General features: G+C 40.9%; 1 protein-coding gene across 2 annotated transcripts in view; it reads left to right on the top strand.

Moving 5' to 3' along the window:
* The first annotated feature begins 15,326 nt into the window (after window positions 1-15,326).
* Window positions 15,327-25,258, top strand: part of AK5 (adenylate kinase 5) — a 235,854-nt gene continuing 225,922 nt past the window's right edge. Inside the window, exons 1-2 of one of the 2 annotated variants that reach the window (XM_072754843.1) lie at window positions 15,327-15,844; window positions 19,992-20,178. In XM_072754843.1, coding sequence (XP_072610944.1) covers window positions 15,785-15,844; window positions 19,992-20,178 — 247 coding nt within the window. In that variant the 5' untranslated portion in view covers window positions 15,327-15,784. The remainder of the gene's footprint in view (window positions 15,845-19,991; window positions 20,179-25,258) is intronic. The other variant, XM_072754844.1, reaches the window with a different exon arrangement.

Raw genomic sequence — 25,258 nt, 5'->3', positions numbered from 1 at the left:
AAATGTTTCCTTCTTTGATGACCCAGGGCTACTTGACTGATTTCCCCTTTCTCAGATGTAATCCTTCTTTCCTTTCAGGAAGACTTCCACCTTAGTGCGGCAGAGTGGTTGTCCCCTTGCTGTGGTTATCACCACTGATCTGACTTCCGATCCAGGGTCTCAGTTTGGAATGACTGAGGGACACAGTGGACCTCACTGATGAGAAACTCAATCCCTAGAACTCCCCTTGGACACTGGCCTATTCGTTGGAGGGGTCTATTAGTGTAGCATCCCGCCGCATCCCTTCTATGTGTGTGCCTCCTTGCCTCCTGCTAGAGCAGTTCCCAGCTAGCTCTGCCCCCTGCACGGACGCTCTGTGGCACAGGTGAGGCCCACCTACTCACAGGCACCTGCTGTATCTCTTGGAAAAGTTCCTGCTCCCAGGCCACCTGGCTCACTGTAGTCACATCACATCTTCCCTGTATTCTCCTTCTTCCAATAGTCCCAGGGCGGGTCAGCAAGCCGTGAATCAGCAGACAACCACAAGGCTTTGAGACGTCAGTCTGTCTACTAGCTATGCCACAAATTTTAGGGGGGATTCCTTTGAGCTTCCTTCCCTCAGCTTTGAGGAAAGAACTATCTGAGCACCTACCTCCCTTCCTTCCTCTATGGGGAGAGGAGGAGATAACTCTGTCTCCCAACCTCCTCTTATCTGTCTCACTGGTAAAGTTTTTCCCTTTCACATGAAAACAAACCAGAAGTCTCCTGCCAAGAACCAGGCCTTTTTTAAACTCAGCATTAGACAAATGAGTAATTTAATCTCAAAAATATGTTATCTCTTTTGTAACCCCATGCACTATATGTAATCTTCTGGAGCCAGAAAAGATTTCCGTTACTACTTCACACTGCCTTGTTACTCATTCAAAATGACGCCAAATATTTAGGATTAAAGACATTTCACGTATTTCACTCTAATTCTTAATGTAACTGTGTTTTTGTTTTGTGTTGTTTTTGTTGTTGTTGTTGTTGGTGGTGGTGGTGGTGGTTGTGGTTAGCAAATTCCCTACTTTATTTCTCTCCATGTGGTGAGATTCCCATTATAGTCACAGAGGCTTTGAACACTTACCAAACGAACTCCTGGTAATCATTACTGGTATTATTATTTAATGGATGATATTGATCAGCTACTCTTTGTACATAATATATTTTCTATTAAGCAAAAAGAGAATCATAAAGCTCAGGCCTAAAAGGGATTTTAGACATTAACTCATATGAATCTCTTATTTTACAAATGAGAACACTAGAACTCAGAATGGTTAAGTAATTTGGCTTGTGTTATATTGCTAGCTCATTAGCAGAGTTTTGTCAGGACTTGCTAGTCCTTTAAAGCACTTAAAAATATTGAAGTTGGAATTATCTGTGTAATTTTTCATAGTCTGACTTCTCTCAACCTCATCATACTAAATTAAGCTCTTTCAGAGCAGCAACTGTCTGCTTTATTCTCTTGCATTCCTAATGCTTAGCACAAGCTAATGCACATAATAGGTACTTGACAAATATCCATTAAATAAAGGAATGAATGGATGGATGGATGGATGGATTCAAAAGATATGTATACAGATTTTACTATGCTTGGTTTGGAAACTACAAAGATGAATAGGACAAGATCCAGAAAAGAGGCAGATACGGAAACCAAAGGCTATGGGAGTCCCAAAGAATAATTCACTGTAGGAAACTGTGTTTCTTCTTCTCCTGGATGGAGAAGGCAGCCCTGGGGAATATGGGCTGAGAGTCTCAGCCCTGGAGCCCTTCATTAGCTCCTGCAAGATCCAGGACATAGACCTGTACTCAAGAACTCGCACACTATTATGCTCCAGACAATTGCATATTACATTTTTGTTCTGTTTTATTCTAGAAGAGTGGCTCATAGTATGTTAAAAATACACCAGTGTGTCCATAATTTCAGCGGAACAGGTGACTCACAGTTCAAATCACATGAAGGGAAATGATTATAAGTCAGCTATGAACTTATTAGTTCCAGAATAACTCAGGGCAGTAGACTGCCTAGTTCAGTGAAGATACCGGTGGAGTCTATTCTGTATGTGGTGCACAAATAGGTGTAGAAATGATTTCCCAGTCTCTTTAGGATCCCTTGATGTTGCCATCTCTATGACTATAGAGAGGTTATGCAATTGTCAGATTGAATTCTTTTCTTTTCCATCAAGGAAAGTATCATGGGAGAAAGATGAGATTCCTTCTCCCAGTCCTCATGTTTAAATTTTCAGTCATGGGAAGGTCAGAGGCCATAAAAAAGGAAATGCATTTAGTTTATATAAACCACTCAACAAATTACTAATGGCGTTTGCTCTCCTAACCACTAGGGAAAAGATGGTAAGTCCCACTAAAGAAGGCTGAACACTCTTCTAAGTAGCATTGGTTGTACCCTTCCATTACATCTACCTTCTCTCCTTCAAAAGGGTGTCCAGGCTGGAAGCTATACCAGATGGTCGAGGTAGAAGTAAGGATTCCACTGCTAGATGTAAATATGGTTAAAAGAGAAGACAAACTTACATAATGATATCACCAGTCACCGACACTATCATGGATCAAATATTTCAAGATGAAATGCCTCATCTAGACATTCAGCAGTGGTCAGCGGCCATCAGTGGACCATTCATTAACCATGGGTCATCTGAATAATATAGGACTTCCACATAGAGTAAAATAATTTGGAATTCTGGTTAAGTAAAGAGATCAGATAAACAACAACGACAAAAAAAAAACAGTCAAATCTTAAAGAACATGAGAAACATGTAGCAGAGATATTCAATACAAAAATATTTGCTATTAACAAAGAAAAAAATTCTAGAGAATTTGGAAAGTAAAGAATAAAGTCTGTGGCAGCTTCAAGAAAACAGAAAGAGGGAATATTTATGGTATGCAGTCTTCAGCCCAGCTGACAGAGACAGATAAAATGATCAAGATTTTGAAATTTAATGTATAGAGATGCTAAATCAACAATATTTAAAAATGTCTAGCAACAGGGAAGCCTGGGTGGCTCGGTGGTTGAGTGTCTGCCTTTGGCTCAGGTCGTGATCCCAGGGTCCTGGGATTGAGTCCCACATCGGACTCCCTGCATGGAGCCTGCTTCTCCCTCTGCCTGTGTCTCTCTCTCTCTCTCTGTGAGTGTCTCTCATGAATAAATAAAATCTTTAAAAAAAATTTCTAGCAACAACCAAGGAATAAACAATATAATGAAGCAAACAGAAAGAGCTCATTGGCTTCATTTCATGGAGTGTAAAAGTGTATCTGCAAATTAAGATTAATAGGGTAAAAAAAAAGATTAATAGGGTAGAGTTGCTCACAGAGCTCTTTGAAGTCATTTGCACATATTCATACGTACATCATAATTCATACATACTCATAGTAATGGGAAAGTGAAGATGATGACCATTCCTGCAAATGAAGGTACAACTGGCAGCGTCGGTAGACATCTAAAACTACCCAGGGTTGTTCCCTGGTTTGGTTCCAGCATCTTCTGGTCCTTGCCTGGTTGATGACTGCTACGAAAGTGGTGATAGCTCACCATCAATTCATATGCACTTGTCAGAGAGCCTCAGAATTTGATAAACATCCATGAACTTTACTAATATTTGCACAAACACAGAAGGTGAAGTCCCTTTGTCAAAGAAAAAATAATTATGGATTCTCAAACTTTAGAACAGTGGGTACCAAACTACTGCTATGGAAAATTTTTCTTACTTAAGAAGATTCAACATATTTATTGGTTGAGTGCTTCAATGGCATAGGAAGCAAATGAAATTATCAGTGGTGTCCATTCTTTCTTCAATAATTAAAACTTTGAAGCTCCATAGATTCACATTTTTTCAAGCACTTTGGGAGACAGCTCAAGGAAAAATCAGCCAACAAATGCATATTTACCAAGAACCAGCATAACAACTAAAGCTTAAAAATGCTCACTTCAAGGTTGTTCATAAGGGTTTATATAGGCTGTTTTTTATGTTGGGTTCATTATCACTATCTCTATTTTACTTCAAGACATAGAAACAGGTTCCTGAAGACAGTAAGAAGAAAGTGAAAGTGGTGGAGTGGGAAGAGGAAGGGCTGAAGGTTGGATATGGGGGAAGGTAGGCATCCTTGCCCCCCCTTTTTTTAGATTTTATTTATTTAAGAGAGAGAGAGAGCACTGGCACAAGTGCACATGTGGGGGAGAGGAAAGCAGACTCCCCATGGAGTGGGGAGCCTGATGCAGGACTCGATCCCAGGACCCTGACATCATGACTTAAGCTGAAGTCTGATGTTTAACAGACAGCCACCTAGGTGCCCTGGGCATTCCTGTTCTAAAGTCCATTAGTTGCTTTTCATTTCAGAGGTAAGATTGTTCCACCAGCTTTTCCACGAGCTGCAATGACAAACTGTTGTCACAGTTAACAACCGTTAAGTGCATGGGTATTAATTATCCTTCTCACCCCAGTACTTGATATGACTTGCCTTATAAAAACATCATTGAAAAAGTTTGAACAAAATGCCGTACAATTTTTATGGCAAGCGGTTGTTTCATGCTGTGGGAACCTAGGAAAGCTTCGTGAAAGAGATTGTATTGCATCAAGAGACCCTGAAGCAAGAAGCATTTAGATGTGCAGAATTAGAGGTATTCCAAGCAGAAAGAAGAACCCCAGCAAGGAGGGATCAGACATTAAATGTATCCAAGGAACAAGAAGCAAATCAGTTTAATTTGCACTTACATTGTGGGAGAGAAAACAGTGGATAATTAGGATCAGGGTCTCAAATAATAGAATGAAGAATTCAGTAAGCAATGAACTAGAATCTGGAGGCAGAGAATTAGGTTGTTTCAATTTTCCATTTACCAGCTCAGCTAACCCTCCCAATAACTCAGTGAGGTAAAGGTTAATATTCCCATTTGTATAAAAGAGAAAACTGAAGCTTAGACAGCTTAATACCTTGTGGATTCCGGACATCTGAGTAAGAAGGACAGGACTCTTTCCCCTCCGCTGTATTGTCCCCTGCTGCACTGCTATCTTTGGTTTAGCCTTTTCCTCTGCAGAGACCACGAGCATTTTGCCACACTGTCCATGTCTTTGTTTCCTAAAAACCTAGCATGGTGCTTGGCATATAGTATGTGATCGATAGATGTCAGCTGAATGAAAGAATGAATATCTGGCAACTCGTTTTAGTGGCAGCACAGGAGAACGCCCCAGACTGGAGATATCTAGATATAGAAAGTCATCTGCAGAAGAGTTATTGCTGTAGCCATATGATATAGATGAGTTAAGGGGCACCTGGGTGGCTCAGTGGTTGAGCATCTGCCTTTGGCTCAGGTCATGATCTTGGGGTCCTGGGATCCAGTCCCATGTCGGGCTCCCTGCAGGGAGCCTGCTTCTCCCTCTGCCTGTGTCTCTGCCTCTCTCCCTGTGTCTCATGAATCAAATAAAATCTTTAAAAAATGAGTTGCAGGTATTTATAATAAATTCAAAAACCATTTAATAAATACACTGACTTTAATAAATAGAGTGAGCATCAGAAGACTTTCTCTTTCCACTCTTACTCAAACTTGGTAGCTACCAAGTCCAAAGATATCAAGATGACTGTCTCTAAGAAGCCACCAATGCCATGTTTAAGAAACATCTTTTGCAAGCGGGTAGTCAGGATGACAGAGATAGACAAATACTTCCTCTTCTCCTTTCACAGAGGCAGTTCCAATGTTGGAGCTTCCAACACTTCATTAGCATGAAATTTTCACAAATCACACCTGCCAATTTCTGAAAATTACAAATGAGAATGCTGTGGAAGACAATTCAAAATCTCCTTAAAAAGAACATGCTGCGGTCTTCTGCGGTATTTTCTGGAGATGAGAAGAAGCGAGGACCTCTGGGAATCCATCTGGAGCTTATAATCAGATTAACTGATGTGACACTGCTTTGCTTTAAATAATGGAAGTGTAGCAATAACAACAGTTTTTTAGAAAGGCACGAACAAGGTCATAACAACCTCTTCCTGTCCTGTTGATTGTGATTCTGCAAAACCAAAGACCAGAGACAGCTGAATAAAAAGACACCTAGCACCAATTACCAGGGATTAGAAGGCACTCTCTTATCTGTTGGATTGATTTAAATTCCATCCTGTTTTCTAAACTACAGGCATGGGAGATAATAGCGAAAGTGATTGAAATGCTCAAGCACCAAATTACAGTCATAAGAAGAGAAACTTGGGTCTATAACTTGATTCAATTAGTCCCCTGCCCCCTGCACCCCCCCCCCATTTAGGCTAGTCCATGTCAATGGGTTTTGAAAATGATAATCCTAAAAAATAATAGAGCAAATAAATTTACAAATTCAAAGCATATCAAACAATGTGCCTGCAAACACAAAGCAGAAGTAACATTTAAATTTATTATGAATTACTCAAATCATCATTTTAGAATATCATTTTATACATGGCACAGTGATAAGCTGCACGGGGGTAGGTACAACTGCGAAGATACATTTTGGAGTCTGGAACAGATTATAAATACAAATGTACATAAATAAGGTACAAGGTATGACAGAGATACAAGGACTGTTTTAGAAAGCACAAAGGAAGAAATTACTTAAATCCATTAGGGCTGAATAGAGATGGCTTTTGTGAAGAAGGTGCGTCAAGCGAATCCTTACAGATAAGGGAATTTTTCAAGTGAAAAAAAAGAGAAAGCTCATTATGAGCTGAAAAAATCAAACAAGTAAGGGCTTAGAAATAAAAAAAGGATAAGATGCATGGGTTACATATGATCAGTAGAGTGGAAGATATAACTAGTAAACTGGAATGAAATTACTGAGGGCTTAGATGAACTCTATGCTGAAAAAAAAAAAAACAGCAATTTATTCTCTATACCAGCACTTTCCACAGATTTTTATGTAATGATAGCAATGTTATATAGCTGCACACATGGCTATTTAGTACTTAAAATGTAGCAAGTTCAACTGAGAAACCGAAGTTTTAATTCTATTGTGTTAAGATTAATATTAAACAATATATCAAATTTAAATAGCTCCTTGTGGCTAGTGTACCACACTGGACAGTGTAGACAACGTACCCACTAAAATTATTGTGCGAGAGTGACATGATTGGAGAAATGCTGTAGTGTTAGTTTTCTTTTGCATAATCCAAAATGTTAATTTATTTGGGGAAGGGACTTCTTTAAATTGATCACTGCCCATGTAATCTCCGCTAGATCTTTAGTTTTATGATTTCACCTAATTAGAAAAACAGTGTGAGTGTTCATTAATTCTGTTGAAGAAGAACAATTAATAGAGGAAACATGGGTAAAAGGAATAGATTTAAAAAAACACTAGCAGATGGTAAATTCTGGTAAGTTTTAAAAATTTCTAGCACACCAACATGAATGCCTTGTGACTGTGGAGAAATAACACATTTCATTCCTTGGGTGGAAAGATTATATCTTACTCATCCTAAGCTGATTAATGTATGTATTACTAATAGTTTGCTCATGAGACATATAGTAGAAACACAAAAATAAGCAATATAGACACTCATAAGGGCATACTGGTTCTGACACATATGTGCGATCAAGAAATTTTAGGCCTGTAGGCTCACAGAATTGCCATTTGTCTGTCAATAATGGTAAAAAAGAATAACAAAATCTCAGATGTGTTATCTGCATTCCGTGAGAACAAAAAAATTAATTGATGTCATATGTTTCTTTTTCTCTGGGACTTATATGAGACTTAAAAAGGTTTTTACTTCAAAGCATATGTCAGAGTATTTATTTAAACCAAAACGAAAATACTTCTCTATGTATTTTAGCTATAGCTTTTAAATTTAGAAAACTTGGGAATTAAATTAAGAAAATTTAGAAATTAAATTTAAAAAATAGGACTGAGAAAGACAAATACCATATGATTCCATTCATAAGTGGAATCTAAAAAAAGGGGAAAAAAAACCAAAAATGAATAAACAAACAAAAAGCAGAATCAGAACTTTAAATACAGAGAACAAACTGATGGTTGCCAGAGGCAAGAGGGGAAGGAGGATGGACAAAATTGGTGAAGGGGACTGGGAGATATTAACTTTCAGTTATGAAATAAATAAATCACAGGAATCAAAGGCATAGCATAAGGAATATAGTCAATAGTGGTATAACTGGACTGATGGTAGCTACACTCTTGGGGAAAATAACATAATGTGTAAATTTGTCAAATCACTAAGTGCTATGCCTGAAACAAATGTAACATGGTGTGTCAACTATACTCAAAAAAAAATTAGAGTTTCCTTGGTGTTCAAGGAACTTATTTATAGTTGTTGTAGCCAAGTTAGGTTGAGTGCTAAAGACGAGTCTAATGGAATTACAGATTTCCTATTTGTAGGTAAAATATTTATGCAGATGAATGAACATTGAAATTCTAAAGCATTGAGTTCCAAGTACATCTCTGAAACGAGTGGAAATCCCTCTCTTTTACTTGCACAAGAAGTTAACTTTGTGCAACATGTGTGTTACCGTAATGTGTAGGTCATCTTTGGAGCTAAGAAGGCTGTCATAGGCCAAAGGTACTGGGAGAAAACAGACAAGCGGTCAATAAGCAGTAGGGAGAAGTCACCCTATGCCAGACCCCTTCGCAGCCAGTCTGACTTCCTTTCTCTGTATCTGCTGTGGTACCTTAGTAAACTACTTGTGGCCAACTAGTTAATAGCGCCCTACTATCCTCTGGCCGGAAATCATGCAGTCATCCTTGGTATTTTCTTTCTCTCACGCACCACAGTCAATCTGTCAAGAAATCCTGCTTGCTCTGTCTTCAAAATAGATCTAGAACCAGTCCTCATCGCCTTTACTGACTTCAGCTCTCATCTGAATCACATAGCCTCCCACTGTAGGCCCTGTTCCTGCGTTTGCTCCTTACCACGTCATCAAAGAGAAGACGTTCCTTTTAAAATGTAAGTCGGGGGGTGGGGGGCCTGCCTGGCTTAGTCAGTTAAGCATCCGACTCCTGATTTCAGCTGGGGTCATGATCTCAGGGTCCTGAGACTGAGCCCCACATAGGGCTCTGCCCTCAGCAGAGAGTCTGCTTGAGGATTCTCTCTTCCCCTCCCTCTCCTCCCTCCATGCTCGCACTTGTTCTCTCTCTCTCTCTCAATCTCTCAAATAAAGTCTTTTTAAAAAATTAAAAAAATACTATGTAGGTCAGATCACATTAGTCTTGGCTTAAAACCTTTCATGAATTTCCAATTTCATTCAGAGAAAAAATCCAAGAACTTAACACAGTTTACAAGATCCCATGTGTTTTGACCTCATTCCCCTCTGCCCCTCTCGTCTGTCACCCTGCTCCAGCCATACCAGCTCTCTTGCTGTTGCCAAACTTGTCAGGCATCCTCCCTCCCTAGGACATTTGAACTGGATGCTCCCCCAGAAATTGGCAGGGTTAATTCCTTCATTTTCTCAAATCTTTGCTGGAATGTCACCTTCTGCATGATACCTTTGTCGCTCTCTATTTAGAATTGTAACCAGCCTCTGGTCCTCCTTATTCTCCCCTACTTTTCTTTTCCCATGGCGTTTATCACCCTCTATTTTATTTATGACATATGTTGCTTATTGTTTCTCCCTCCTCGATGTTCCGTGCATTTGTTTTATTCATGTAAGTGCCTGACGGCAAAGCAGTGTCAGCAATGCCTGGCATATACTAGGTATGCAAGAAACAATTGACTGAATTATCATAAAAGAATATTTTCATTGTAATGTGTACAGCCTAAATGTATATTTATAAGCCATTATATTTCTAGTTATTACAAAGACATTGCTTGAGCTAGATTTTCTCTGCACCTAAAGATACTCCCACATGATAAATGAGGAATCTCAAAAATGACATTAACTCTTTCAAGTCATCATGATGTAACTTTAAAAGGCTTCAACATGTTTGTTTTAAATATATATGTATTTAAATAATATATATTATATATTTATAAAGTTTACTTTTTCCTGATAGGGTATCTTCTGAGATTTCTTTGGCTGAGTTTTATGCAATCTGTAGATACGGATATAGATGGTTCATTCCTGAATTCATGTATATCTATTTTAGGCCAGGCATTGTCCAAAGCACTGTGAAAAATAAAGATTTCTAGGACATGGTCCCTGCTTATGAGGAGCCCAGAACTTCACAGTGGGAGAGACGAGGCTACAAATCATCACTTACAAACAACATAGAGTTTATAGCAGCAATTGGATTTGAATGCAATCTTAAAGGCCCAAGCAAAGGGCCATGGGTCGCAAATTTACTTTTGATCTGCTTATTATGTGACAAAATAGCATGGAACATTTAGAAAGGCATGACACTTAAGAATGAGGTGATCTGGGATCTGAATCCCATACTTCATCATCTTACACTTTTTAAAATGTCTCTTTATTGAAGTTTAATATACATACAGGAAAGTGCATGTCTAATTGTGCAGGTGCATGAGTTTTCACAAGATGAGCATACCCACATAACCAAATCAAGGAGCAGCACATGAGCAAAATCCCCTGGGCCCTCGTTGAGCTCTCTCCCCTCTCACTTCACTCCCACCTGGGGAAGCACAGCCCTGGTTGCTAATGGCTAGGTTAGTTTTGTCCGTCTTTCTACTTTATATGAATAAAACCGTAGTTTGTTATCTTTTCTGTCTGGTGCTTATTCAACATTCTGTTGGTGAGATCTGCCCATATTGCTACATGTTGCTATAGACTGTTGATTCTCATTGCTCATTGTATTCCATTTTGTGAATATAATTTATGTTTTACTGTTCATTAACACTGGAATAGTTTCCAGTTTGGGGCTATTTAGAATAATGCTTCTTGAAGATTCTAATACATAACTTTTGGTGAATGCACAAATACGTATGTTCAGCTCTAGTAGTTATTTTCTAACAATTTTCCAAATTTACATCTCTCCAACAGTGTGAGTTCACATTACCCTACAGCCTCATTACCGCTGATATTTAGTCTTTTTTTTTTTCAATTTAACCATCCTTGTGGGTATATGATATCACATAGTTCAATTTGCATATAAGTGTTTTTTAAGATTTTATTTAACTATTCATGAGAGACAGAGAGAGAGAGGCAGAGACACAGGCAGAGGGAGAAGCAGGCTCCATGTAGGGAACCCAATGCAGAACTTGATCCCCGGTCTCCAGGATCAGGCCCTGGGCTGAAGGCAGATGCTCCACTGAGCCACCCAGGCATCCCTAATTTGCGTATTTTTGATGACTAATGAAATTATTACTTTTCATATATTTATTGGTCATTTGAAGTTGGATTTGGAGAGCCTCTTTTGTGATATGTCTGCTCAAGTCTTCTGTCCATTTTTCTATTGGATTGTCTTTTTCTTGATTTGTAAAAGTTCTTTATATGTTTGAGTCCTTTACTGAATATATGCATGTAAATATATCTTCCTATTCAATAAAGTGCCTTTTGTTTTCATAATGGTGTCTTTGAGGAATAGACTTTCTTACTCTTGATGTAGTGTGATTCGTAATTCATTGTTTTAATAACATAAATTTTTAACGTAATTAACATAGGTTACTTGTATCAAAGCTCCTCAATTAACTCTTATAAAGCCATTTTAAAAGATCACTATATGGAGCATGGACATATATGTAATTACAGTGATGACAATGTTTCCGAAAAGCTATGTATCTGGAAAAAATGGAAGAGAACACAGCTTAAAAACATTTTTTAAGGGTGGTGAAGAAACATTGAAAGAAAGCCTATTTTTAAAACTTTCTAAGTGCTTTTTACCAATACATATTTCTATGAGTCATGTACCTTTGTGTCCCCATCATAACAATCTTCCTCCACATGTCTACTTCTATCACGTTGCTAAAACAAAGTATTAAATTTATCTCTACTTAATTATTACCAGCCCATCTCTGTCTACTAGGACAGTGAACCCCCTGAATCTTGTTCTTTGTATTCCCAGCTCTAGTCACAGGCCCGGAACATAAAAGGTTATTTTGTAATGTTTGACGCATGAGTGCATTACTTGATGAATAGATAAATAAAAAGTATTTTTTCCCAAATCTTAGCTATTCTGTTTCTATATTTATATGCTTGAAATTTTCCTACTGCTTTCAGACATCATGGAAGAGTTTTTCAATCACTTACCTCTAACCTCCTCTAACTTAGCCACCTTCGAGATCCAGAATCCAAATGTCTAGCTCAGTTGCTGAGCCAGTGTAGGGAAAAGAAGTAGAGCATAGGGAAATTCTGCTTTGGCTAAAGAATTGTGTTACACACCATGACTTCAGCCTGCATTTACCCCAGATTTCCCAGATCAGTATGTATGAGCCACATTTACAAAAAAAAAGCAAAAGCCTCAGAAAGACCTTCTAAGAAGAATCCATGTAAAAAGAGGCACATGTCCTGGGACAATACACACACATATAGTAGGTCTTAAATATTTAGGGGATTTTTTTCTGGGTAAGTGAAATATTTACAAATGCCCCAGGATACACACATGGCTCAGTTGCTTATTGTTCATCTGTACTTCTTACAGGCACTCTCCAGTGGAATGGAAGTTCCTGGACAGCTGTAATCATGTCTGTCTTCTTCCCTGCTGTATCCGAAAATCTAGCACACTCTCCCACTGTGGGAACCGAAGAGATGCTATCTGGTGACACCAGGCATGCACTAATCATCTTGATTGGTAAGAGCTTGCAGGAATGCATCCCCAAGGAAACAAGGAGTAAAGAGCCATAACCTTTCATATACTCATCCCTAGAATGTCATACCAGGCAATGACACGAAAGCTTTCCCATGGCAATCATGTATTTGTTGATCCCTGTCTTTTCTCTTTCCCCCCTTCCAAACTATGAGCCCGGTTTTTAAGCACTGTACTTCCTCATACAGCCTTTCTCTACCTGGCCACAACTTCCTTTGCAAAAGTAATTCTGAATATCCTGCCTTTCATACATCTGAAACACGCTGAAAAGCACTGATTGCCAATGCATAAGTCTACTTGAAAACCTGCCATATTTCCAGCTATAGGCACACCTTGCTTTCTTGTGCTTTGCATATCTTGTGCTTTTTTACAAATTGAATGTTTAATGGCAACCCTGTGTCGAGCAAGTCTATTGGTGCCATTTTCCAACAGTGCTTGCTCACTTCTTGTCTCTGTGTCATTTTGGAAATTCTTGCAATATTTCAAGCTTTGTTATTATTCTATTTATCATGGTAATCTGTGATCGGTGATTACAACTCACTGAAAGCTCAGATGATGGTTAGTATTTTTAGCAATAAAGTATTTTTTAATTAAGGTACATAGGTTATTTTTTAGACATCATGCTGTTGCACACTTTTTTTAGAGATTTTATTTATTTATTCATGAGAGACAGAGAGAGTCAGAGACACAGGCAGAGGGAGAAGCAGGCTTCCTGTGGAGAGCCTGATGAGGAACTGGATCCCAGGACCCCGGGATCATGACCTGAGCCAAAGGCAGAGCCGAAGGCAGCCGCTCAACCGTTGAGCCACCCAGGTGCCCCTCTTGCACACTTTAATATGCATAAATATAACTTTAAATGCACTAGGAAAGCAAAAAGTTCATTTGACTTGCTTTATTGCAATATTTGCTTTATTGAGTCAGTCTAGAACCAAACCAGCAATATCTCTGAGGTATGCCTGGACTAGGTTTTTCAGACTTTCTAGACTACCTAGTGCAATGTAGTCTTTCTTATCCACTCATCTTTGTGTAAGTTGCCACCCTTGCCTGGATACACTAAAGTGCATTTAGGATTACAGATCCATTTAGGTTACATTCCTTTCCAGGAGAGAAGATGTGAGCTGTGCTCTGTCAGATTCTTGTCTGCTCTAAAGGGTGACCTTGAAAGGTCCTGCAGGAAGTGGCCTCTTGCTTCACTTCAGCTGTGCTTCCTCACAAAGCAGGCTTCACACCATGGAGACCCCGGCACTTTTCAACTATTGTTGCACAGGGAAGGGACAATGCTTAACTATGGCCATAACCTGCTCTCAAACAAGGTAAAGAATGTCAAAAGCTGCGATTGTAAGTTATGTGGCATATTTTGAAGGCAGAAATCAATTTCTATAAAACTGGAACACCTGCCTCATTTAATGCTACCATATGACACCTGGTTTCACAAGTGTTCAGAAAACTTCATTTACTTTACAAGACTCGATTAAATCTACAGTCCCCTCCCTTGGGTAATACAAAGCTGTAGCTATAGTTAAGGCTTCAGTAGCAGTTGCTTGTGTGACAAGAAATAGAATCAAGGAAAGATCTGGGAAAATGAACATGAGATGAACATTCAGACACTGGTTTTTGGGAAACCGTTGCAGTGCTGTTTCTCCCCTTGGCCGATGTCAGTGGCCATCAGGGCCACCTTTTCTCTCACACACCCTCCCACAGTGTCAGGCCTTGCACAGTTAGAGGTTATATTCTCAGGGTGGCATGGACCATCTTTCAAATAGGCAGGGAAAGACATCTTAATGGGGGAAATGAGTCATCTTGGGAGCCAGGAGGAGGATGGGTACACCTTGATGATGGCCTGTTTCACAAGATTCTTTAATCTCAGGGCTGCCTTGGTGCACCATGCAGCCCCTGGGTGCTCCCATGGCTCATGGCCCACTGACTGCACACCCTTTAGATGGAATTAATGATGGCACCCACAGCACCTACCAAGCTCATTTCCAATACTCGGTCTCCTGCTCTCCACCACCACCCACTTGTCTCCTCCACCTTCCCTTTCCTCTCTGGGGGGTCGTGGGGGGGCAGCGGCTAGTTAACTAGTTGACTATTTACTAATCCTTCTATTAATGAAGATTTCAGTCTCCCTCTAAAGACTTATCCTGAAATCCGTAGGGATCTGTGACCCTGACAAGGAAACAATTAGAAAGCAGCTAGCAAAAGTTTCCTGAAGGATAGACAAACCCATACCCGAGATCTGAAAAATTCTCTTAAAAGGGTGGATTGCACACCATGAACCCCCTTCCTTTTCTCCTTACCGCCAGCTCCCCGTGATGAAACATCGGTAACCTTAGGAATGAATGGCAGATGCTGTAACATTTAGGTTTCTGCCCCCCCCCCCCGGGAGGGGGGGACGCGGGAGTAAGTCTGGGGTTGGGGGGAGGCGTGGAGGGAGGGGGCACGTTCCTAGAGCCCCCACTCTCGCTCAGGGCACCTGCTGGCAGGTGGCCGCGCCCCCGGCGGTGGTGTGACCCGCAGGGAGTGACCGCGAGCCCCCCGCCCCCGCGCCCCCCCTGACCCCCCTCCGCGCCCCCCCCCCCGCCCCCGCGCAGCGTGACTGGCCGCCGCCGCAGACCCAGCTCCCGGAGGCGCAGAGCGGGAGAGGCTCCGGGGCTGCTGCCTGGCGGCCGCCGCGCCTCCACCGCCTCCACCGCCGCCGCCGAGCCTCCACCTCCACCGCCGCCGCCGAGCCTCCAGCGCCGCCGAGCCTCCACCTCCACCTCCACCTCCACCTCCACCTCCACCTCCACGTCCACCGCCTCCAGCGCCGCCGAGCCTCCACCGTCCCCGCTGCGCTGCCCGGGAGCCCCCCGGGAGCCGCCGCTCCGAGCCCGCAGCTCCCCCAGGCGGGGGCGGCGGCAGCGCGGAGCGCACAGGCCCGGGAGCGGCGGAGGGGGCGGTGGCCTGGGCGCGCAGAGCCGCGCGGGGGAGCGTGTGCGCGTGAGCTCCGGCGCTGCACCGAGCTCGGCGGACCCCGCCAGCCGCAGCCCGGGGGCCGCAGCCCGGGAGCCTCCCCGCCGGGGCCCCGCGGCACGCGCGGCGCAGCCATGAACACCAACGATGCCAAGGAGTACCTGGCCCGGAGGGAAATCCCTCAGCTTTTCGAGGTAGGGGGCCGGGGCTGGCCGACGGCCGGGGGGGGGGGGAGGCCCCCCGGGGCGCGGCGGGGCCCACCTCGGCGCCCCGGGCGCGGAGGCGGAGGCGCGTGCAGAGCTCGCCCTGCCGCTGGTGCGGGTCCCCGTCCGAAGGCTGGGCTGGGCTCCGAAGCCGCATCTCGCAGATCAAGTTTGAGCCTCCCAGCAGGGCTCGGGCAGGAAGCAGGTTGCCCCCCGGCGAACCCCTCACGCTTGGGGCGGGGGGCTGCGGGCGGGCCAGGTGGGTGCGCGGGCGCTCAGGCCCCCCGGGGACTCGAAGCCCTGGGGTCGGGAGCCCGGGCCCCTCCGCGCGCGAAGGGTGAGGACCCCGCGGGGAGGGGACGTGGGGACGGAAGCAGCCGGAGCGGGGACAGCTCGGGGCACAGGGATGAGGGATGAAGATGCAAAAACCAAATCCAGACCCGTCGAGCGCAGCAGGTCGCCCGGGAGGCAGGCCCCCGCGCCGCGCCGCGCTCTCGGTGAACGAACTCCTGAGCACGTTTCCCGTGGCCTTGGCAGGGACCGTCCTCCCTCGGCGACCCCCGGCTGCAGCTTTGCCGGCCGCCCCCGACCCACCTGGGCAGCGCGAGGCGGGGAGGGAGCGGCGAGGCGGGCGTGACTCCTGTTGCTCCGTCCTCGGATCCTCGGACCGCAGCGCGGCAGCGTCTACACCGGGGACCCGGGGAATGGGGAGCACTTCGGGGACGTGGGAGAGGCGGCTTGAGCCATGAACTGGGGGGAACCCTGTTCTAGACCAGAGCCGACGTCGCGGAGCCTTTTGCCTCTTTTCCTTCTCTCTCTATTTGAATTTCGAAAAATTACTGAATTCTATGTGTTTTGGGTTAGAAACAAAACAAAACAAGGAAGCGAGCCAAGCTTCATCGGTGGGGCCCTGAAAGGTGAATTCCATTCACTGCAAACCTGCCCCCCCCCCCCCCCCCCCCGTTTCTGAAAGATAGTAGACTGTAGACTGATCCAGGAAAACCAGGGATCATGAATTGTTCTTTCTCGTGTTCTGCTAAAAGGAATTTTAAGACACCATCTGGGAAAAGAATTTGATGCCTCTTTTCCTAAATTATCTTTAAAATGGGCCACCATCATTGCAGATCTTCATTTTCTCTCACCTCTGTAAGCCACCGGTTTCAGGTTGGTCTGAAGCCAAGATTTCCAGGTAAACCACACTGAACACAAGCCTGGTGTGTGAAACCCAAATCTAGCAAGTGTGTTACTCATGCTTGAAAAAAATGGGAGAGTTGTTGCATAAGGACAGGTCTTGGGGTAGGTAGGATTCTTAAAGAGTTTTTTTTTTTTTTTAAATTTTCAAAAAGTGAATATGGAGCTGAAGAGCAGAAGGTTATGACATAAAAACTACTGTGATCAATTTCATTTCTATACTTCTAGAAGAACAATTAGAAACATCTGCAGGAGTGTCACCTGATTGCAAAGTGCTTCTTAATAGTATGTCTGTTTTCTTTATAAATGTGGGCGCTGTTTTTCCTCCTTGGTAACCACAGAGATTTTTTTTTTTTAGTTTGTTCATGAAAATCTATACTGTGTATGCAAATAGATGATGGCAGGCATTGTTCAGGTATTATGCATTTTGTTTTGTTTTGTTTTTCTGCATATGAATGGAACGTTTTAAAGTAGTGGTACCCAGTAAAGGAAGTCCACTCGCTTAGGTAAAATGCAGTAATACAATGTACTTAAATGCAATCCTGGACAATTGGAAGATGGAAAAAGACTGCTGGTGACCTCCAAAGGCTCCATCCTACCAGTGAGAATCTAGGCTTTATCCAGAACAAGACAGAAGTAAAACCTGCCAGTTCTCCATGGGATAAATATAGACAGTAAAACCAAATACTTTGCTTCCGAACTGAATTTCTTTCTGTCAAACCATAATAATGGTAGGCCAAGTTTCTAAGTATATGGAATTTATCAATCAGGTATCTATCAAACCAAAAATATTGTCCTCGCTGTAGATTTCAGACACCACAATGGGCCAAGTAATTGATTATTGAATCTACATATTGTCAAACAACTAGATGTATCTCACTGACCTTTTCAGATTTTCTCCTGACTTGAGACATCATATGCATTAAATGGGATACCTCTGGTAGGTTCAAGTTTGAAACGTGTTTCCATTTTTAGATTAAATGTTTAAAATAAAAACTACTTTCCCCTGATATTGTCATGATTTCTTGACTCTAACCTCAGGGGGTATGTATTGATCTTACATTACTGTACCTTAGAGTAGAGATATAGCAATTAATTTGAATTCTGGTGAAAGTCAAATTAGATTATTCAGGTTCTCAAAGGATTAACTCAAAGAGACTGAATAATAACGTCGGCTGGTTAGTTATCTTGGATCCCTGATGGTGGCTGACTATTTGAAGGGTTAAAATTATCCATGAAGGAGTGGAACTCATTCCTTCTAAAATCAGTACACTTTGGGGAGTCAGATTTCTTTAAGGAAGCTGGAAATGTGTATTTTCCAGTAAAAAAAAAATTCATTGAATATGTTCACTCATTTTAGTTAATAATAGGAATTTAAAAAGAGAAAACTTGACTGATTCATATTGTAGTTGGATTATGTATGGGCACAGATAATCTGGCATTTTATTTTTATTCCATATCATACTTTTGCAAGATATGTAGAGAGGAATATGTGAGTTTTGGAATAAAAAAACATTGAGTTGGAATCCTGGGCCTCCAAGTTTCCAGCTCAATAACCTTGATCAACTCATTAACATCTCTGAGCCATGGTTTCCTAATCTATAAAATGGGGGTAATAATACCACATAGGGCTGAAGAGTGCATTGGGTGAACTAAGGCATAGAGTAAGCACTGCCACTGTTAATTATATTAATATAGGAATGTGAGGAGTTAAACACAATGTGTGTGTGTGTGTCTGTGTGTGTATGTAACACAGGTCTTGACACACAAACTGAATGTGGATGCCCAGATTGGTTTTTTCCTCTCGCTCTGCTGTTGAACTCCTCTGAGCACTCCAGCCCACGCTATTTGGGATTTGAGAGAACGAATGCACCTAGAAAGAGCAAATTGCACAAGAATAATTTGAAAATAAAATACTGTATTTGACAAAGATGTCAGCCTTTAAAGGGTGTGTGTGTGTGTTGTACATTGATAATGTATGTTGGTGATAATAATCCTCTATGCTTTTTCCATGAAATACTGTAAAGGAAAATATTCTGCACATCACTCCAGTTCCCAGGAGTCACCATTTCCAAATTTGTAGCATTTTTAGAAATTAGTACATGTGACACATTGGACACCAGGCTTTCCTCTTTAACCTCAATGGATATTGTGGACATTATATATCAAATAGCATTTTTTTTTAAAGTCTCAGACTGTTTTGAGTAAAAATTTTTTCCTAATTAGAAAATAGTCCAATATGCAACCTCCAATGTGCCAGGGACAATGTCAGGAGCTAGAGACTGAAAAATAAAAAAGACCCAATCTGTGTTGTTGAAGAGTTTACAGTTTAGAACATGAGGCCAATACATAAACTGATGGTTTCAGTGTAAAATGACAGGCAAGGTGGGTTTTTTCTGGGTAATGTGGAATGCAAAGGAAGAGGTCCACAAACCTACCTGGGAGCTTAGGGGAGGCCTCCTGATAATAATAATGTTACCAAAACCCACCAACATCTATTGCATATTTACTATGTGTCAGGCCCTTGATATGCACTTTACAAATATTACATTTTTAATCCTTAAAAAACTCTATGAGGAAGGTAAAACTTCATTTTGCCAATGAAGAAATTGAGGTATAGAGCCCATAAAAATGGGTAGGAATAAGATAAATGATGACTGGAGCATATTTACACGCTATACTTTATCTCGCTTTGATAGGGCTCCTCTGTTTTAAGCTATGTAGTCTGACTTGTTTAAAAGGCAGAGAATGGTGAGCTGGAAACTTATGGTCAAGAAGTCAGGGGTTATCTTAATTACTCAGCAGGTCATAATTTCAGTTGTTTATTTAAAAAACAAATGCAAAGAACAGAAACAACCCAGAATTTAAAGATAGGACATACAACCATTTTAACAAAGGTGGTTTTAAAACCTATTTTATATGGGTGTATTTTGTTGTTGTATTTCAGAGCCTTTTGAATGGACTGATGTGTTCTAAGCCCGAAGACCCAGTGGAGTACTTGGAAAGTTGTTTACAGAAAGTCAAGGAATTAGGCGGCTGTGACAAGGTGAAATGGGACACATTTGTCAGCCAGGAAAAGAAGACCCTACCTCCACTCAATGGAGGGCAGTCGAGGAGATCCTTTCTAAGAAATGGTAATGTATATGTAGAATAATGGTTTATAGTTATAATGGTTTTCTTTAAAACACACCATGTAGACTGTAGGCAGTTATTTAATTTATTAGGTTTCCAAAAGCCTAGAAAGACATTGGCCCTGGAACATGATTAATCTCTCTGCTCTGAATTCTAATCACCTTTGTGATAAGACAAACAAAATCACATGCCACTGTCCAGCATTTCCATAAAGGCTTAATGAAATTTTGTATTTCTGACTTCATTATTTTACAAAATGAATTGCATTAGCAAACTATGAATTTTTCTTAAAATTGCAAATAAGAATCTCCCAAATAAATGGATAGACCAAATAGCTGTTATGTAACAATTCAACATTTTTTTTTATTAGCTGGGAAGAGTGTGGTGTAATATGTTTACAAACTCAAAGTCCATATTAATGCCTCTGCATAAATGCATGTAAAGTTTATACTAGCTTATCCAACGAGCATTTATTAATGCGGAATGCAACATATTAGATTGGACATTTAGATGCTATAAAAGAAGTAGAAGACGTGAACTTGCCTAGCAATTTTAAGAATAGTTTGAAACTAAGAATTAGAGTTCAGTAGAGGAGATTCATGGTATATTCTGATAGCTTTCTGAATTACATGCTTATCCAAATTAGTGGTTCAACATCAGCCAAAGCCTTTTAGGCTCTGGTTGAAATTGACAAGAACAATAGTATGTGCAAAATGGAATCATTTTCAATCAGGGGAAACTATATTTGTTCTTTCCCAGTGGGCAAGATCATTATATTTTCAAAATTCACATCACTTTCAAAAATAGTACTATGAAAAGTTTTAGCTATACAGACAGAATTTGAAGTATTTATAATACAAGTATTACAAGTATTTGTACCAAATAAAGAGAGACATAAACTTCAGTTTAATTAGTATGCCCCACTTAGATTTTTTTTGAACGCAGCATGGAGAAAAGTCATGGTGTGTTAATTTTTAAGAAACACAAGCAGAAAGGATAAGCAGAACCAACATTTTCTCAGAAGCATCTCTGGAGAGTAGAATCCTTCCCCATCCGTGTGGGAATCATCACTAGTTGATTCAGGCCTGAATGCTCAAGTGCCAGTTACCTCTGAGACTCAGTCAATTTCTGCTTTGGTGAACCAAATGATGTCTTCATGGGCTTGAAGAGTTCATATACCTTCCCCAAATGGCTAACTTACTTCCCTGGGTGTTGTCATACCGTTAGAATCTGGCTCGGGGTTAAATACGCACACCATGCCCTTGTTAAATCAAGTGAGATTAGTATGGGGAATCCTTTCTAGACCTTAAGGCGCTAACAAACCTTAGGTATTACTGAATCTCGTCTAAAATATTTTACATTTTTAAGTTTAAATCTAAGAAGATATGATATTACCTTAGCCCCAAAGCTGCTGTCAGACTGGGTATGAAAAGTGACTTTTGCAACAAGATAAAATCCAAATGCTTCCATTTCATACTATTACTTGGCTTGATTATACACAGAAGCCAGGCAGGCCAAGTGTATAATAGACAACAGTGGGGACTGTGGTCAAATTAGAGAGAACAGTCATTGTCTAAAGGCAGTCATGTACAAATTTTAGAAACACACTGAGCTGAACAAAACACATCTCTGGGGCTATATTGGGCCTACAAATGACCAGTTTGGAACTCCTGATTTAGCAGGATAAGCTAAAACAGGAATGGAAAATGTAGGTCTAACTGTCATTAGAATTAAAACTGTTTGTTAATTTTAGAATCTCCATGTCTACTAATACTTTACCAGAATTCCTTCTCAGAGGTCTTCTAATTAATCTATGTACAAATAGAACCATTCAATATACAATGATGACTGTCTTATTACATGCTGAAAGATGGAAAATGATTTTTGAATTGACTTTTCTGTAAAAATAACATTTTATGATATGCTTTACTTGTGCTTTGTAACTTTTAGCTATAATTTATGGAATAGATTATTAAATTAAAGAAAACAGATAACTTCCCAGTAACTTAAAGCATCATGATTATTTTTAGAAATAAAAAGTGATTCATGCATATTTTGCTGAAATACTGGCGTAGCTATGCTAATATGTAATTATCATGAAAAATTATTCTGTGAATTAAAACATTTTAATCATTTAGGCAAATTACTTTTATACATCATTTCATACATAAAATATGATAAAAATCAAGGATAAATTATTGACTGAAAGGATTTTACTATCAATGTGAGATAAGCATCCATATTTTTCTGTCATATGTATACAATTGAACAAATAGTTGCAGATAAGGGGTCTAATCCCATAGCTCCAAATGTCCATAAAGCTTCTGTTCTGTCATCGTATACTCAACATGTTTAAAAAGCAATCATAACATATTTGCTTCAAAACCAGCACTCCTTTCTTTCCTTATTTTGATGAAGTCAGTCTATGAGTCAGTTGAGCATTATAATAACCATTTATTGAACACTGCTATTTGTCAGACATTCTTTTAAGACTGAGGATATAGCCAGTGACAAAGAACAAACATGGTACCTGCCTTCATGGAGTGCTGTAGAGGGTATTATGCTAAATAAAATAAGTCAGAGAAAGACAAATACTATATGATCTCATTCACATGGCGGATTTAAAACAAAGCAAATGAGCAAACAAACAAAAGACCAGAATCCTAAATACAGAAAATAAACTGAGGGTTGCCAGAGGGGAGATTGGGAGGGGGGAGGAATGAGTGAAGTAGACAAAGGAGATTAAGAGTAATTTACCTTGATGGGCACTGAGAAGTGTATAGAATTATTGAGTCATTACATTGTACACCTGAAATTAATATAACGCTATGTTTTTTTTTTTGTTTTTTTTTTTTTAATTTTATTTATTTATGATAGGCACACAGTGAGAGAGAGGGAGAGAGAAGCAGAGACACAGGCAGAGGGAGAAGCAGGCTCCATGCACCGGGAGCCCGATGTGGGATTCGATCCTGGGTCTCCAGGATCGCGCCCTGGGCCAAAGGCAGGCGCTAAACCACTGCGCCACCCAGGGATCCCAATATAATGCTATGTTAATTATACTTCAGTTAAAAATGAAATATTAAAAGAAATGCTTTGGTAATACTATAGGAGTGTAGAGAGTGGACACCCTATATAGGTACAAAATATATGTATCATGTATATATACACATATATATGTATATAGTATATATACATAACAGTTTGGTATAGACTATAATGCTGAGGTTATTTTTAAAGAATTTGTGTAAGATGATGTTAATCAGGAATAATTGTTGAAACAAAAATAATGAAATTGGCAATCATTTTGATGATAGAATAAAAAACATTGGTTGTGAAAAAAAAATATATATATATAATTAAAAGCCCAGTCGGTGCTCTAGGAAATACCATATGCTATAGGATCAATCATATAAACAGGGGAGTGGATCCAAGGTAGGCTGGGGTTCAAGGTAGGCTTCCTGGAAGAAGTGATATGCTAGTGCTTGGAGACAGAAAGCTAAGTGGGTGTTAGCTAGAGAAGGATGGAAGAGTTCGAGTATATACCAGGGAATAGAGAACAGGAGTTCCTGACATTGAGGAAGAGGCTACGGTATAGACAGTAATAACAGAAGCCCACCATTTCTGGAGCAGAAAAGAGAAGGCAGGAAACTGTATGAAATGCAGTGTGTTCCTTATTTATTTAAACTTGAAACCTGGTAATTGTTTTTGTAGTGTCACCTCCTTTCATGTCACAGATCCCAATCCTAACTGTGTTCTTTGTATCTCACCACTCGTGTCCATTTCCTGTGCTACCCCTCTTAACTGAAGCCCTCATTTCTCACCTGTGCATTACAGTACCTGACTCCTAGCTGCTATTCTTTCTGCCCCCCATCTCCCAAATCAAATCCCTTCTAACCATCACCAGATTAATCTTCCTAAAAAACATATTTCGTATTTAATTATGTCCCTACTTTACCCCTCCCCCCCCCACGCCAAAAAACTTCTCTGCTGGCTTTCTACCAGGTTAATGCTAAACCCTTTACTCTGGTGGTTAAGTCCCTCCACCCTATAGCCACACCTGCCTACCCATCTTCTGGTTTTTCTCTATGGGAAACCATCTGTTCTCTGTTACCAATTCAACAAATATTTATTGGACACTACGTGCCAACCATAGTTCTAAATCCCAAGGTTACAGTTCCAGATAAGTAAGGTCCCTGCTTCATGGAACTAAACATTCTAATGGGAGAAGACAGTGAATGGAGAGCTTTCAAATTGTGAAGTAGTAGATGCTTCGTAGAGCGACTTAGAGTGATATCCTTGAAATTAGGTGACTACTCGAGATTAAAAAGTCAGTGAAGTCCCCTTATAGGAGGTTTCATGTGAGCTGAAGTGTGAAAGGCGAGCAGAGCATTTCGGGCAGTGGATTGTGGGGACAAGATTGGAAGCAGGCAGATCAGTAAAGAGTCTGTTACAGTTGTCCAGATAAATGCTGGTGGCTTGGGCAAGATTCGTGATAGAGGAGTTGGAGAAAAGTTTGGGTATTTGGGATATATTTTGGATATAAAATCTATGGCAATAAATGTGAAGAATAAGGGAAGAAAATAATTGAGGATAATGCCTTGAGTTTTGCCCTGTGTTAGGGGAAGCCATTTGATTTCCAGGCAGACCAGGATACTGTTGTCAGTGCCTTTCCTATCATAAACCCTTCCCATAGTTTTCTAAAGAATATCCACTATTATTGCAGATGACTCTACTCCTTTCTTGGAACTGAAGCGAGTCCAGTGGGTCAGTAGTCAATGACCTCATCTATTGTGTCAACAGAGCATGAGAAGTTCTACCTATCAATATCCCAGAAAGAGATATGAGCACAATGACATGCTAAAATCCAGTAGTCCCCATAGCCAAGTCACTCATAGAAAGCCAAGTGGCCTCCTGTTTCTTCTATGCAGTGCCTGTTGGGTAGTTAGGGCTTCTCTTTGTCTCCTGGGTTACTGACACATGGGTTGAGGACAGAAGTAGCCATGAACTACAAGAACCAAGGCTGAGCCTCGAACAACATGGGAATTAGCAGCTGTGTAAGGTTGGGAGAATTGTGAGGTTGTA

This window comes from Vulpes vulpes, chromosome 3 (assembly GCF_048418805.1).
Source record: "Vulpes vulpes isolate BD-2025 chromosome 3, VulVul3, whole genome shotgun sequence".
Lineage (NCBI taxonomy): Eukaryota > Metazoa > Chordata > Mammalia > Carnivora > Canidae > Vulpes > Vulpes vulpes.
The sequence above is the reverse complement of the archived record's forward strand: the minus strand, read 5'-3'. Positions and strand labels throughout refer to the sequence as shown.